This window comes from Clupea harengus, chromosome 23, assembly GCF_900700415.2.
Source record: "Clupea harengus chromosome 23, Ch_v2.0.2, whole genome shotgun sequence".
NCBI lineage: Eukaryota > Metazoa > Chordata > Actinopteri > Clupeiformes > Clupeidae > Clupea > Clupea harengus.
In genome coordinates, this window is record NC_045174.1 from 16,773,943 (window position 1) to 16,791,442 (window position 17,500).

The 17,500-nt window shown below is 45.8% G+C and overlaps 1 protein-coding gene across 5 annotated transcripts in view; it reads right to left on the reverse strand.

Annotated features, from left to right (window-relative positions):
• Nucleotides 1-17,425, reverse strand: part of qki2 (QKI, KH domain containing, RNA binding 2) — a 45,132-nt gene extending 27,707 nt beyond the window's left edge. For 2 of the 5 annotated variants that reach the window (XM_031561696.2, XM_031561695.2), the window contains exons 1-2: nt 16,680-17,425; nt 2,797-2,936 (exon numbers count right to left, since the gene is read on the reverse strand). In XM_031561696.2, the coding sequence (XP_031417556.1) occupies nt 2,797-2,936; nt 16,680-16,821 (282 nt within the window). In that variant the 5' untranslated portion in view covers nt 16,822-17,425. The remainder of the gene's footprint in view (nt 1-2,796; nt 2,937-16,679) is intronic. The other 3 variants (XM_031561699.2, XM_031561698.2, XM_031561697.2) reach the window with 2 other exon arrangements.
• Nucleotides 17,426-17,500: the final 75 nt, after the last annotated feature.

Genomic DNA, 17,500 nt, shown 5'->3' on the forward strand with positions numbered 1-17,500 from the left:
GAAAACGGCTGTTCTGATGATAGACTTGATACACATTAGATCCCCACTTTGTGTTTGACTCTTGGGTAAGAAGGAACTAAGTGTAACTATGCAAAGGGACAACTGCAATGAAACATAAGTCGAGTGAGGACAGACACACACACACACACACACACACACACACACCTCTGTATTGATGATTTGTTGTTCCATTTTCGACCCTCAGAAACCCCATCATAAACTCTATGAGGGAGTGAATAGATCAAATAGGAACATGGGCTTAAAGCTGAAGCTTCCTGCAACAACCTTCTACCTAAATGACTACAGGAAATGCAGGGGGGCGGGGGGGCTTTCTATTGTAGTTCACACACACACACACACATACACACACAGGCACACGTGCATCAGTGTGAATTCTGGACAGGGTGGGTGAGAAAGGAGAGGGAAGGAGAAGATGAGAGAGGAGAGAGAGAGAGAGTGTAGAGAGAGGAGAGAGAGAGAGTGGAGAGGAGTGATTTAAAGCACAGCATTAACAGGCTGGTAACGACTGACAGAGTAAAGGTGATTTCAGCGGAGGCCTCCGTTATCCCGCTCTCTCTCTCTCTCGCTCGCTCTCTCTCGTTATCCCCCTCTCGCTCGCTCTCTGTCTCACGTTACTCAATTAACCTTTGGCCTCCAAACACAGACACATGCCTCCACTCCTATTAGCTCTTCAAATGCCTGGAGGAATCCTCTCAGGGAGGCTCTGAAACCTGCACTGCCAACCCTGCACTCACTTCTGCCTTGAAAACTCTCCACGCTCTCTGTTTCTCTCTTTCTCACTCACTCTCTCTCTGTCTGTCTCTCTCTCTCTCTCTAAAACTCTCCTTCTCTCTCTCTCCAAAACGTTCCTCCCTCTCTCTCTCTCTCTCTCTGTTTGTTTCTCTCTCTTTTTCTCTCTAAAACTTTCCTTCTCTCTCTCTCTAAAAGTTGTACCTATTCCCACCTCTGCTTTGACAGTCTCCAGCCACCTCTTCTCTCTCTCACATTTATAAGTTTGATTGACAGCCAAATGAGAGCGAATGAAAGTAACGGCCAGTGTTGCCAGATCCATTAGAGGTCAAGGAAAGCTCAACCGATGGACAGCAGATGCATCTGCTAGTTCATACCTGTCGTGTCGTGTAAATTAATGTCAACAGGTAATGACTGGAAGACGTCTTTCAAAGTGCTTCTTTTGAGCGAGCAAAGTGTTCTGCAAAGTGTCATCCAAAGTTTAGCTAAGCATGACAAGTATTCTGTGCCAGGTGACCATCAGACACAGAAATGCTAATCACAGTTTATTTTGCTTCCTTTAAATGCTGTTCATTTCCTGAAACAAGCTGACATGCATACAGCCGGGGTGACACGGCATCCATGCAAACATTCCATTCTTGCCATCGGCATTTCAAAGGAAATAAAATGTGAATATCTGTTTCTTCAGAGACTTGAGAACATGTTGTACTAATGTGGACATTCGCTTTCCAACGGTACCAGCCACGTGCCTGTGCGACGTCCCATTCCGGAGATACAGCTTTTCGCTACGCATCGCGTCCTATATGCAGCGGTTTTAACAAGAATCCACTCTTCTCAGAGGCAGTTTTTACCTGGAATCCCCCCGTTGTCTGTCAGAATCCATCGACACAGAACACCGTCTGGTTATTCCCCGCCGAAAACAAGGACTAACACGAGATTAACAGAAAACATCACCTGACGGGGGACACAACACTGGCGATAGCATCGCAGACAACTCGACCCATGGGGCAATCCACCCCGAAATCTTTTAGTTTTAAAAGGGATATTTACAGTGTTAATTATCTCCCGTGTTTGATTATTGCTGCCTTGGCAGGGAGAGGTGAATTGGGATCAATGTGCTCTGAGCTCGTCTCGCTCCCCTGAGTGCAGAAAGCCTGGAGAAGACCTCATTAAAAGGGTTATGACGGGCCTGAGGGGGAAAACACAATAACCACGCACCTGATAAAATGAACTAGTGAGATGGGAGAGAGAAATAGATAGTGTTACTCAGGAAAAGCTTGTATGCAGAAGAAAAAATATCTCAAAGGACCATTATGGAAAGCTATTGATGTTAAATAATATTAAATATTGATGTTATGGTCGCAAAGGTTTACAGTTGTCCTCCTCCCAAACTCATCTTCTCGATTTATGTATTAGTGTGTGTGTGTGTGTGTGTGCGTGTGTGCGTGTGTGCGTGTGTGCGTGTGTATACGTGTGTACAGGGGCAGAGCCAAGGGGTGTCCCATGGTGGCCACCTCTCTGACCACCCCACACAACACCTTGTTTTTATTTTTTGCAGAACCGTTCCATCACGGCTGTTCTCCATGAAGCATCAGTCTGAGTGGTGTGCTCCGAAGCCTTCACCACATCCTCAAAAGTATTTATGAACAGAAAATCTCATTTTTGGTCATCAGGCACAACACAGCCATCAGCCATTCACGTTCTTCTATTTCTACAAGGCGGACGTGATCTATCAGAAACATCAGCAGCCAAAGTCTTCTCTGGGCTTGATTTTGATTTTTCATACAAGGTGGCAGTGAATGGTAGAAACCTTAAAAAGGTAAGTAATTCACTTCACGGGGCCAGTTCTGTTCACCCAAACTACATTTTTGTGTACGTCTGTGTGTGTATGTGTGTATGTATGTATGTATGTGTGTGTGTGTGTGTGTGTGTGTGTGTGTGTGTGTGTGTGTGTGTGTGTGTGTGTGTGTGTGTGTGTGTGTGTGTGTGTGTGTGTGTGTGTGTGTGTGTATGTGTGTATGTGTGTATGTGTTAGGGGACACTCACATCGGGATACTCCTTCACGGGCACGTAGAGTTTCTCCTGCAGCTGGGCGATGGGCCCGACGGCCTCAGGCAGCTCAGACGAGCGTCTCTCCGTGCCGTTGAGCGTGTCGTTGTACATGTCCTTCCGTACCCGTCCGATCTCTAAACGCACAACAGAAGGGGAGACAAGGTTAGGCTTCACAAGCATATGCATCACGTAACGCACATCTGCGACATAAAGTACCATTCACCAACCCATTTCTGAACAGAAGGGAAGAGAGGGTTAGGCCTTGAGAGCTATGCATCAAGGTGTGGCTATCAAGTATATTCGAGTTTATCCGAGTTACACGAGTATAACGAGTTTTTTCTTCACTAAACTTTAATTACAGCATTAGTCTTACGATTACTGTTTTCTGACAGCATGCAAATAATCTTAAGGGTCAAAAGTTTCATATTTTTCGATATAATATCGATCAATATAATTCTATATAATCTATCAATTTAATATCGATGTATCAATTATTAATATGTGAAATGTGCATTCCACCTATTTGATTGAACATACAGGTTCAAATAGATTTCACGAAGACTAAATCTGAGAAAAGTTCACCACACCAGGAGACAGACCAAGTTTAAAGCAGCTCTTTGTAGTGTTGAGAAGAGGCTGCCTATTAGGTTTTGTACATTTTGGGTTCAGTACGCCTTAGAGGAGCTAACATCAAAGCCCGGCCCAGACTGGCGGAGGATTAGCGTGACCTTAGCATAACCTCGCCACCTCTCTCTCACCTCCACGGCTATCCCATGAGACCCCGCTTCAGCTGGAGTACAAAAAAAGTCCACCGACACTCGCAATCCTACATAAAAGTCTCGACGTGGGGATGTACCTATAGCACGTTACTTGAACCCTATGTTGAGACTGACATAAACATGCCATGAACATGTCAAAAGGTCATAGGTCAAGATGTCATAGGTTGTCCTAAGCAGTTTTAGCTTTACTGAAGCCTACATGGAAGACCTACAGTACCAGTCAAAAGTTTGGACACACCTTCTCATGTTTTGTGTTTAGTGTTTTCTTTACTTTTATTATTTTCTACATGGTAGATAACACTTTTTTTGTTTAGTACACCATTCCATATGTGTTAAAATGTCTTCAGTATTAATCTACAATGAAGACAATAATAAAAGTAAAGAAAACACTTCTCAAACTTTTGACTGGTACTGTACATTTGAGGTCATCAAGTATCTGTGACCTCACTGATACCTCACCACTACTACTACTTAATGGCCCATCCCACTAACACCTGCAGGAGGCTGGATAACAACCTGTGATTGGCTGAGTTCTTATAACTGGCAGCCAGCTAAAAACTGCTCCAATCTGGATAAGGGTGTCAGAAGGGAGGGGAGAAAGCAGCAGGGTGTCAGAGACACGGTGCAGGACCTCAGGACTCAAAGTGATCATGGCATGTTTCTCTGGCGGAAAACCACTTTAAATTCGCTCACACGTGTGCTCACACAGACAAACAGACAGACAGACACACACAAACACACACACACACTCATGCATGTGGACAAACACCTAACTCTAAAACTACAGAATCGTACAGCTGCAGCAACAACAAAGTCCTGAATTAGATTTGCACTAGGGAGAAGAGATTCCTATAGTTTGCATGTCTTCACTATGCTGCAAGTCACACTGGCTAAAAACATCTGTAGTCAAAACAAACCGAAAATCCACAGATTAATTTACTCAAACTAGCACTGGCAAACAAAAACAAACAGACATACAACCCCTCACCCCACCCCACCCCACCCCACTCCAAACACACACACACACACACACACACACACACGCATAACTTACAGTCAAACACACCCTTAAGCTTCACAGAGCACACTGTCCGTCATGGTCGCGGGTTATTTATTGAATTTCCTTAGGCAAACAAGCAGAGGCCATCTCTGTGATCTGACCAGAGGCTTTACCAGAGGTCTAACAGGAGTCAGGCTGGAGCAGTTAGAGCAGCCTCCTCCGCACGCCGCTGCCCTGTGGCCATCATCTGCACGCCAGAGACAGGCAGATCCCACAGTGTACCACTGCTGTCTAATGATCCTTTACAAACAGAGTTCCACACGCAAGGGTCTTAAACACACACACCAGACAGACAGACAGACAGACAGACAGACAGACACACAGACACACACACACACACACACACCCGACAGACAGACAGACAGACAGACAGACAGACAGACACACACCAGACAGACACACACACACACACACTAGACAGTCCTCACACACACACACACACACACACACACACACACACACACACACACACAAACACACCACACAGACAATTCACACAAGGAAATAAATAGCTGCTTCTACTTTAAGGAGAGTCCAGAGGGCAGTACAAATGAAAATGTGCTCATAATTTGTGCTGAGGCAATTTTGCCGTTAAAACACCCACTGACCTATAAAATTGGAAAATAAAATGTACCTTAATCCTGAAAAGCACCTAAAAAGATCAGAGGACGTTAAACACAACGTCTGGGCAAGTGTGTCCCCCCACCCCCGCCCAACCAATGACTGTTAGGGGGGTCAGGGCGGTCCTCATTTCAAAGAGTGATTAAACTGTCACCTGGTGATTTATGTCCACTTTTGTCCACGGTACACGTCAGCCTCTCTGAGCCTCAGTGGTCAACACACACACACACACACACACACACACACACACACACACACACACACACGTCAGCCTCTCTGAGCCTCAGGAGTCTGCCTCTCCGCAACAGGGCACTAGCCCCAGGGAACTAGTTGTTGCTCGATGACACGCGTGTAAAAACACTCACAGACACAGACACAGACACACACACACACACACACACACACACACACACACACACACACACACACACACACACACACACACACACACAATATATATAACGTAGTGAGGCCAATTCACTGAGTCGCCGAGGAAGCCAACAGGTCTTTTGACTCCGACCTGAAGACAGGTGAGGTGGCTCAGAATGAAGCTGTCAATCACGACTGACACGGGGTATAAGGGGTAAGGGGCCAAGGCCGTGTGCAAAGAGCAAGTGACGGACGGACGGACACGCATCCAGACAGCGATACTGTGGGTTAGGCATCCCGTCATAGAACATGCCACTGGAGCCACAGAGGGGGGAGGGAGGGGGAGAATAAAGAGAGAGAGAATTAATAAAGAGAGAGAAGAGAGAGAGAATAAAAAGAGAGAGAGCGATACTGTGGGTTAGGCATCCCGTCATAGAACATGCCACTGGAGCCACAGAGGGGGGGGGGGGGGAGAGAGAGAATAAAGAGAGAGAGAATTAATAAAGAGAGAGAAGAGAGAGAGAATAAAAGAAAGGAGAGAGAATTAATAAAGAGAGAGAAGAGAGAGAGAATAAAAAGAGGAGAGAGAGGAGAGAGAATAAAGAGAGAGAGAATTAATAAAGAGAGAGAAGAGAGAGAGAATAAAGAGAGAGAGAGGAGAGAGAATAAAGAGACATAATTAATAAAGAGAGAGAAGAGAGAGATAATAAAAATAGAGGAGAGAGAGAATAAAGAGAGAGAGGGAAGAGAGAGAGAATAAAAAGAGGGAGAGAGAGGAGAGAGAATAAAGAGAGAGAGACAGAGAATAAAGAGAGAGAGATAATAAAGAGAGAGAGAGAGAGAGAATAAAGAAAGAGAGGGAAGAGAGAGAGAATAAAAAGAGAGGGAGAGAGAGGAGAGAGAATAAAGAGAGAGAGAATAAAGAGAGGGAGATAATAAAGAGAGAGAGAGAATAAAGAAAGAGAGGGAAGAGAGAGAGAATAAAAAGAGAGAGAGTGATACTGTGGGTTAGGCATGCCGTCATAGAACATGCCACTGGAGGCACAGCGAGATGATAGAAAGATGGAAAGGACACTACAAAAAGAAAGAAGGTGACAGAAAGAGAGAGAGAAAGAAGGTGACAGAAAGAGAGAGAGAGAGAGAGAGAGAGAGAGAACGTGTGAGTGTGAGGATAGTGTCTCAGTTACAGAGTTTGTTTACAGCTGTCTGAGTCGAGGGCTTTTTACACCACCATGATGCAGCTGTAATTGTATGCCAGCCGACTAATAACCACATCCCCATGGCCTAAATAACGCTTGCGCCTCTAAAATACACACACACACACACACACACACACACACACACACACACACACACACACACACACACACACACACACACACACACACACACACAGACACAGACAGACAGACACACACACACGAGAACAGCTCATTACAGCTGTGGGGATTACTGATCAGATGGGACATAACACATGGCGATGCCTACACACAATTACATGCTGTCCCGCTGTAAATACTAGCTTCCTCGTTAAGACGTGACTCATGGGGAATGCGTCCCTTTAGACATGACCGTGTCTGGTGTACGGCTCATGAGCTGTACAGGAGACTAGAGGGCCGAAAGAGGATGGGCCTCCCCCTGAGTCGGGCTTCACTTCATAAGGGTTATTCATAAATCACACAGGCTGTGTAGCTAATACAACCATCCTCCTATTTCCTCTAATGGGTGAGGGACAGACTAATTCAATTCAATTAAATTGTATTTATATAGTGCCAAAACAATACAATTGTCTCAAGTGGCCCTATGCTGAATTCACCTGTAAAACAGATGGAATACGAATAAAGTTGAATTAAACTTTAAAGTTGAATTAAAGGTGAAGAAACGCAGACTCCTCTACAATGGGGCATGACCTCTTAGTCTTCTGCAGTAACTCTCCTCTCAACCAGGAAAAAGAAAATCTGTACTTTAATTACACAACTGAAAATGACTCCAGAAGCCTATTCAGGAGGGATTTGTCTGTGCTAAAGAGCTGGCGTGCGTACTTGTCGACGTTTCACTTGACATGCCAACAGCCCAGCGCTGAAACTCTAAACGACGATCCAGAGAAAAAAGCCGCAATCAGCAAACAGATCTCAACAGAGGGATCGAAACCTGCACTCTTAAATAAAAACGGCTCGTGCCGTTTCTCTCCACAAAGGTTCAGCCCAAAAACGGTTCAGTGACAAAAACTGTTTTAAATCAGCTAAGTTTAAAAAAAACGTAACAACTAAAACCTTAAACTTGATTTAAAAGCTAAGGAGGTCAGACAAAAATGGCAGAGACAGTAGGACTTGGTGTGGGAAACTATTAAATGAAGCTACTGAGGTCTGGGGTGTTGAACCTTGACCTCTGCTGTACTAAAGTGACATCATCATCTGACTAGTGGAGAGTGTGGAGCCCTGTCGTGACTGCACAGAGGATGCCTGCCATAGGGACAGAGACAAAGAGCCCAGCTGCCTAAGTACCACACAACGGTGTGAGCGATGACACACAGACACAGAGGGACTAAAACGAGAGAGAGGGAGGAAGATAGCAGAGGAGAAGAGGAGAGAAGGAAGTAGTTAGGGAGAGAGAGATGAAGAAAAAGAGAGAGAGAGATGGAGGGAGGAAGATAGCAGAGGAGAAGAGGAGAGAAGGAAGTAGTTAGGGAAAGAGAGATGAAGAAAAAGAGAGAGAGAGATGGAGGGAGGAAGATAGCAGAGGAGAAGAGGAGAGAAGGAAGTAGTTAGGGAAAGAGAGATGAAGAAAAAGAGAGAGAGAGATGGAGGGAGGAAGATAGCAGATAGCAGATGAGAAGAGTAGAGAAGGAAGTAGTTAGGGACAGAGAGATGAAGAAAAAGAGAGAGAGAGATGGAGGGAGGAAGATAGCAGATAGCAGAGGAGAAGAGTAGAGAAGGAAGTAGTTAGGGACAGAGAGATGAAGAAAGAGAGAGAGAGATGGAGGGAGGAAGGGAGGGAAGAAGAAAGCAGATGAGAAGAAAATATAGTTAGAGAGAGAAGCAGAGAGAAAGAAATTAAAGTAAAGAGTGGGACAGGGAGAATATCATAATGTATTACTAAATATATGTCAAGTATTTGGTGTATCGATTTTCAAATTCTATTATTTTGGCAATACTGTTCCTAAGTAATGTAAATTAAGCATGTTTGAACTGGAAGAGAGAGCGAGAGAGAGAGGGGGGGGAGAAAGAGAGAGTGAGAGGGAGACAGAGGGGGAGAGAGAAAGAGAGACGTAATGAGAGAGACAGAGAGATGTAAGGATAGAGAGAGAGAGAAAGAGAGAGAGATGTAAGGATAGACACAGCACAGAGGGAAGAGTGTTTACCACTGGACTGCAACTAATGATCTATTGGCCAAGGTCAGTTGGCGTTTGTTCGTTCATAAAGCACTAGGGTGGATGAGGTGTGCGTAATTATATCTTATTCAAATAACAGTCTCCAGCAGGCCAGACACACAAGGCCAGAACAGACTACTTTAGACTGTGGGATCTTCCAACCTTCAGAGTCGACACGAAAGGCAGAAATTAAAACTATTTCCAGGTGCCTGCTATTACCATTATAAACCCCAACAGTGGAGAAATGGATGGCAGGGGCTTAGAAAAAGAAGATTTGTTAATAGAAGTCTTGTGAAGTCTTAAGCTGATTCCCAATTCAATATCCTTTCTAAAGACACACATCAAGACTAACAATCATTTGACAAAATGTGTCTGAGAAAAGTATCATTCTATTTTGATAAAATGATCAACAACAACAACAGTATCAACACCATCTGTACAAAATTCTGAGCTCCGCTTCTCAAGGTTTCTGTTGTATCTCCTCAGCCGATTTCTAACTGCTGCCCCCAAACATACAAACACACACACACACACACACACACACACACACTCCTCTCACCTAGCCAGTCACATACACTCAACCATCCACTAAGAAACATAGAGACACAAAGGCACACATGCATCCCCACTCGCAAACACATACCATGCAGCCACTCACACACAATCTGACATTCCTCCTCCTCCACACACACACACACACACACACACACACACACACACACACACACACACACACACACACACACACACACACACACACACACACACACACACACACACACACCATGTTATCATCTAAGCGGGGTGGAATGTGGCCTGCTGATAAACTGAACTGGATGGTTGGCGGGGGCGACGGGGGGACGGGGGGGGTCGGAGGGAGACGGGACCAGAGCTGACAGTGAGACGGGTGAGGGGGTGGAAGAGAATCACCACGACGACGGTGCCGAGGGCCGGCACAGTACACACACACACACACACACACACACACACACACACACACACACACACACACACACACACACACACAGACAGAATGGCAGGTCATGGTTGTTCCGCCTCGGAGCCGGCAGCGGGGCTAACCACAGAGCCAAATCGACGTCTGCGAAAAAGGGAGGGGTTAGACGCAGCCTAGCAGCTAACCAAAATGAAGCAAGACTAGTGTTGTCAGAACACACAAATCCGACACAATATGCAGTAACATGTCGTACATGATGCGCACCAACTTTGCTTGAGCCTGAACATTGTTATATGCACAGCTTGCAAGAGGCCGCCGACACAAAGTTCACCCGTAAAGTTTATTTCCAAAGCGCGTGTTATTGAGACCATTCGGAATGTCCGACATGATATTTCCCTGCTTTGACTTCAATGTGTGAGTCAAAAGTAAACACAATAATGCGGTGATGATTCTTAAGTGGGTTGCACAGGCAAACACACACACACGCACGCACACCGACACAGGCACACACGCACACAGACACATGCACACACACACACACACACACACACACACACAGACTTAGATAAGAGAGGAGGAAGGTGAAAAGGGAACAGAGAATCCCCCGACATGTCTTCTTTTGTCCGGGGGTAGATGGTGAAAGAGTGACCAGACCAGTCACGAGGGGGTACCCATGATTGGGCACACACGTCTCGTCAAACACACACTAATGGGCGGAGGAAGAATGGGGACGCGGGAGGACGGAGGGGCGGGGACCTCGAGCACCCCGAAAAGGTTTCATTTGACAGGGGGAGATATTTAGCATGACTGTCCTCCTACCACATCCCCCTGCAGCACACTCTGATGGAGCTCAACAGAAGGAAGCGACGGCTTGAATAATCAGCTCTTATCACAGATGGAAAAGACACACACACACACAAGTACACACACACACACACACACACACACACACACGTTCATTCATACACACACACACGTTCATTCATACACACATGCAAGTGAGCTAACAGTAGCAGACAAAGGTGTGCTCAAATGCTGTCTGTAATTTGACACATACACTCCACAACTTTAACAAACAACACAACATATGCGGCAAACACATTATAAAACACACACACGCGCGCACAAACACTATACACCCTGCTGGGTGACAAGACAAGTGGTAGTTACATGACCTCATTTCCAGTCTACTAAAAAAGGACTAAAGAGGAAATCACCTAAATGTGGCAGCATCTGAAATAGTCATCACTGTCCCACTCAACTGAGAATAGGAGACACACACCAAATAGAAGGAACACACACACACACACACACACACACACACACACACACACACACCGAACACACACACACACATCCAGACAATGATAAAACTTTCACACAACTGACACACACACACACAAACACTCAGTAGCACACACACACAAACACTCAGTAGCACACACACACAAACACTCAGTAGCACATACACACACAAACACACACTTAACTTAACTCACTTAAAGAAAAACAGTAACACAAATGTATTTACAGACACATACACAGACATTCATATCGTAAATCACATAAGGAAACACAGTAACATAAATGTATGCACACACACACACACCCACACACCCACACACCCACACACACACACACACACACACACACACACACACACACACACACACACACACACACACACGTGTGTGTTCATATCACAGGAGTGTGGCGCGTCACGAGACTAGGCTGGATTAAGGAGGTAATGGCTTAACGGGCTCCAAATCAAAGACCACTGATGTCACATGGGCTCACAGAGAGAAGGTCACACTGAGTCTCAATAAGAGACAGACATGCAGGACACACACACACACACACACACACACACACACACACACACACACACACACACAAACACAAAAACACACACACACAACTCAAACACACACACACACACACACACACACACACACACACACACACACACACACATACATACATGCACAAATACTTACACAGACACACATACATTCACAGACACACAAAAACCTGCAACAATACAATACTCTCTCACACAGACACACACACACACAACCAGTTAAATGCTTATCTGTTTCCTAAAATGGGTACGGCGGAAACACTCTTGCTTTGGCATCTCTGTCTACACACACACACTGCACATGAAAACACTCCTGCTTTGGCCTTCTCTGTCTGCCGAACCACTGCCAAACCATTTCATCCAAAGAGCCATTCCCATGAGGTTATCAGCGAATCATTACTTAAAAAAACACAATCGGTCACTTGTATTGTTTGTGTTTGGCTATAATATTGAATCTGTCACCTGTTTGTTAAGATTGTACAGTAAGTACTTAACAGACACCAGGGCTGGCTATCTGCACCGCTGGTCGTGGGGTTCCTCTTGCTCTCCATGTTGTGACAGCACATGCAATGACCTGACCGAGCCCTCACTGCTATTACAGACTGCACCGGCCGTGTTGCTGCAGATAAGATTGCCTTTTCAATATCTCTACAAGCTATATCAAAGCCGTAGCCTGTAACTATATTATGTTACAAAAAAAGTCCACCAGGAAAATCCCCCCAACTTCCCATTGGCCAGTCCGCACCTGACCTGTCGCATCAGCCTATCAATGGCCATTAGCCCATCATCATAACTGACAACTGGTTGAGAATAGTCACATGGGGGCGGGACATGACCTTAACACACAATCAGGAGAATTCACCGTCGAGTGGCAACTTACTGAAATTGTGTTTTAAAAGCAACAATTAATTCATTACCATGAGCAGAAGTGTTGTGATACGTTTGTGTTTGATATTGTGATGTATCATATCATGACATATGTGTTTCACGATATGCACAGGCCCGCCGTGTGTCTTGCTCCGACCGGGGGACAAGATGATCTCCAAATGCCCCCAAACCACCCCTCCTCTCCTCTCCTCTCCTCTCCTCTCCTCTCCTACCCTACCCTACCCTACCCTACCCTCTCCTCTCCTCTCCTCTCCTCTCCTCCCCTCTCCTCCCCTCCCCTCTCCTCTCCTCTCCTCTCCTCTCGCACAAATCGCTGACTGGCCATAACACACACACAATGCATGTTCCGTTTGCGCACGCCAATACACACACACACACACACACACACACACACACACACAACACAGACACACACAACACACACACACACGTCAAAACAGCTCTTCCCACAACACACTCTCCCACACACTATTTAATCAGAGACCTTTGCATGCCCCCCCCCCATCTGTAACCTTTGACCCCCATGATGGCGGGCCTGGTTATGCCTCGTACTGTGGGGTGGATGGCGATGCCAAGCCCTAGTGATACAGCTATGACATCTGGCTGGCTACACAAGGCTGTGGTACGAGCCGCTGCTGTAGCTGTGGCTAGGCCTTACGCTGGCTACACAAGGCTGTGGTAGGAGCCGCTGCTTTAGCTGTGGCTAGGCCTTATGCTACCATTATGTAGCCCCCTGACAGGACCAGAGGCCCAGGTAAGCGGGTGGGAGCTTCTCCTTGCATTGGATCCAAGCCCAGGTATGTGGCTCCCTGCTGTGTCTTACTTACTCAAATAATTCAATTTGCCGGGCACCGGGAGGGATGTTCCCCCATGGGGATGTGTGTTGGGAAAACTCAAGAGGCAGGGGGGAAAACACACACACACACACACAAACTAAAAAAAAAACACACACACACACACACACCTCGATCTCAGGTTAGTCTATAAGGTCTCTACGACTTCAACTATAAGCTCAGCTTGATTCTTGGATGCAGTTCTGTGTAATGAAAAACAATCGAAATAAGGATCTGAGTTTGCTTGGGAGTGAAAGCATAGTCTGTAGTCTGTAGGTGCTGCGTGCGTGCGTGCGTGCGTGCGTGCGTGCGTGCGTGCGTGCGTGCGTGCGTGCGTGCGTGCGTGCGTGCGTGTGTGTGTGTGTGTGTGCGCATGTATGCATATGTGTGTATTCTTCTATTCATGTGTCTGGTCATGTATTTATCATAAATAATGTATGTATATGTGTGTAGTCATGTATGTGTGTGTGTGTGTGTGTGTGTGTGTGTGTATTTGTATGAGTACATGTGTTCTTATGTGTATGTGTGTGTGGGGGGTGTGTGTGTGTGTGTGTATGTGTGGGGTGTGTGTGTGTGTGTGTGTGTGTGTGTGTGTAGACAGTGGCAAGAATGCTGTGCAACCAGCTGCATAAGAAAGCACAATCACCCGAGTCATACTTGCACTAATCTGAATGCTCATCGTTTCTTCTTCATAACTAAACTCCCATGATGCCCTTTAACCCAGCTAATCTAACTGAGTGAACACTCTCTGATTTAGTGAACCTTGTCTTAGTCAATACACACACACACACACACACACACACACACACAATAACTACTTTAAGTAATACATTTGTCAGGCCTCTCCTGGCCTCCCCATTGGCTTGGAACCACAGTAGTCAGCTGTATGTTCAGACACAAGCTTGTATTATAAGCTGCTTACACAGCAGTGAATGCAACAGTTAATTACTAGATGGCTCAGTCTGTGGAAATCAAATCTATGGCTCTGGCTCTGGCTCCCATGCATCCTTTTCTGCCACCTGAGCGGTCGGAAATTAAACAGCTATTCGAGATGGGCCAGCAACCTGTCATCTAGACAACAACGACCAGTGTCTGCAATCCCAAAAAGTAATGTCATGATTAAGAATAACTTCTATGTGACTGGGGAAAGGAGCAGTCGTTTCTTTAAAGGTGCAGGTCAGAAGAAATCGACCCACAGAGACGGAAGAACAAGACACGCTGCCTGCGAGAGCTCTTTCAATGCAGGCATGTGGCCTTCATTTCTGGGACCCTGTTGAGAAACTGAACAAAGCGTGGACAAAGCCAGTGACCTCAGAATTTAGTGAAAAGCAGTTGCTTTGCCGACGCTATTTATGACTCAGCTTTATCTGAACACTTCAACGAGTCACAATCTGCGACTCGAGAGCGAGCGAGCAGACGACGGTAAATTTAGACCTAGGAGCGGAGAGCATTTTAACGAGCCCGACTACTCGCTGGCACGCGGGTGGACAGACACACACACACAGAGACACCCACACACACTCTACTTAAGCCAGACTGTAAATCATCTCAATCACTTTCTGAGGGACGGTAACAGAGCTGCACTTTTTATACACAAAGAGTATCTGCAAGGGGTTGAGAACGAAGTAAGAGCAGGATGAGGGGTGTGTGGCTGGCTGCCTGTTTGCGAGAAGACAGAGGGAGGGAGAGAGAGCGAGAGAGAGAGAGAGAGAGAGGGAGGGAGGGAGGGGGAGAGAGAGAGAAAGAGGATGATCCATCCAAGATCAATATTCATCGGTCACAGTGAGCCAACAGCCTCTAAAACAAAGTTCCCAGGAGACAAGATAGAGTTGTCATCAATGCACCCCTTACCGATCAAAACTCTTTCTTTGAGCACTTTTTCGTGTGAGGCAAGAATATATGATCTACTATTTAAACGTATCACATACAAATAAGTGACAATGTCGTGCAAATTACTGTCGCGACATTGTGACTGGTAACGTTCTGAGAACTTTACTTCAGTTCTAAAAACGTTACCCCAAAAGCTGTCAAACTAGCTTTGCAAGTACCACATTCTTTGAGGGTTTTCACTTCGACTAGACTTTCTGAACGGATATTGCGTTTCCCCTTGCTATTCAAATATATTAAAAAAATAAAACAGGCGATTCACATTTTTGGTTGAATGTGTGGGCCTCTGGCTCTCCACGCCCTTCGAGGCGTGAGCGGTTAGGAGCCCCCTGGTGACCGACCCGCCCGTCCCTCGCCCTACGAGAGAAGTTTCTCGGTCTCTGCTCGCCGCCACCACCCCGACGCTTTTCGCGCAGTGACATCGCATTTAAACTATTCATGCACGGGGACGAGCGACAATCAATGCGGTCAGCGGGACGATAGCTGAGCAAGATAAACTACATTTTCAAGTGAAATATCGATCAAATCCCTCTGACCTATTTACGACATTTGGCTGCAATCTCTGCAAAGTTGAAAGCGTTTGTCGATAGAGGGGCCTCTGGTGACAAACAACATAATTACATCTGCAACTGTTGCGTTGGTGCTTAGCAGCCTGTGTACAATGGGGTGATTGTGGAGTCGAAGTCGGGGTTCTGCTGATCTATTCAATGATAACTTCCATTGAAAACATATAATGGATTGACTATAGTCTTCGCAAGCGACATCAGCCTCTGGCGTGGCTTAGACATGTAACAAGTAGGATGCATGCATAGTTGTGATTTTGGACAACAAGAAAGGAAAACTGTAAGAAATTGAATGTAGAAGACTCCTCATTGGCCTTGATTTAATTGGATTGGTCAAATTCCCGTGATGTTGGGGTTAAGTTGTTATCCCATACTGACACCTCCAACTCACTTGTTACAATGAAGCAATGGTGTAGTCTATGGTCCCTAACGGGCAATATGTTTAGGTAAGTTGCTGATGTTCAGTGTCAGTCTACCAGTCATCACTGTCAAGACTGATTCCCTTATCTAGTCTGAAGTGTAGCTTAACCGTATAGCTACAGCCTATACATCACGAGTTGCATTTCGAAAAATGAGGCATGCAAAAACAATTTATGGACCCGTGATCAGTTTGAAGCACTGACAGACCTGTGTCAACTCAGGCCTGCTGCTATTGGGGGAATACAGAGACAGGACAGATCGGCTCTCTTACCCTCATCCAGAAGTCTCTCCAGATGGTTGAAAATTCCGCAGAAGTTGGGCAAACTACTCATCAGCTTCTTGTCGTTCATGAGTTGCATGAGATAGTCGGGGGTGGGCTTCGGTTTTTCCTTCGTTTCCATTTCCCCCACCATATTCAAACAGATGACCCAAAACAACCAAGATAACGAGAAATAAATACCAAACGCACTATTGAAATGCGGTTACCAAGTAAAATCAGCAAACACAAATTAACTCGGGCGTCGCTTCTGACTCCTAATGCAGCCTCTCCCTCTCCGATGCTGCTGCTGCGACTGTTTTTGTTTTACACACTACAAAGCTGTTCCAAACACAGTCATTTGTTGAATGGAATTTAAAAAAGCTTAAAATTCCGTGCAGAACAAAATTTTACGATTTCACAAATGCCGCAGTAACTCCAAAAAACTGCATGTAACGTTAGTCCGTCATGCCCTGCGTTTCGTCCGCTTAGTTTTGGTCTTCGTGTTGATGTCTCCAGTTATCTTTTTTTTTTTCAGCTCGCTCAAACACACCCTATCTGACTACGAGTTCTTTCCAGTTTTCAGCGTGTGAGTCAGATTCACAGTTTAGGGAGCTCGACGGTAACTGCCTCGGTTGTTTCTTTCGTGCTATGGTAACTCTTGAATGTGCATGGTGTTTCGGAATTCCGCGACAGGGCTCCCGATAGTATCACATGATCACGCTAGTCTGCTGCACATAGGCATCGGAGTGTGGGAGGGGAGAGGCTCACACAATCACATTCTCTCTTTCTCTCTCGCTCTCTTTCTCTCCTTTGCTCTCTCTCCCTCTTTCTCC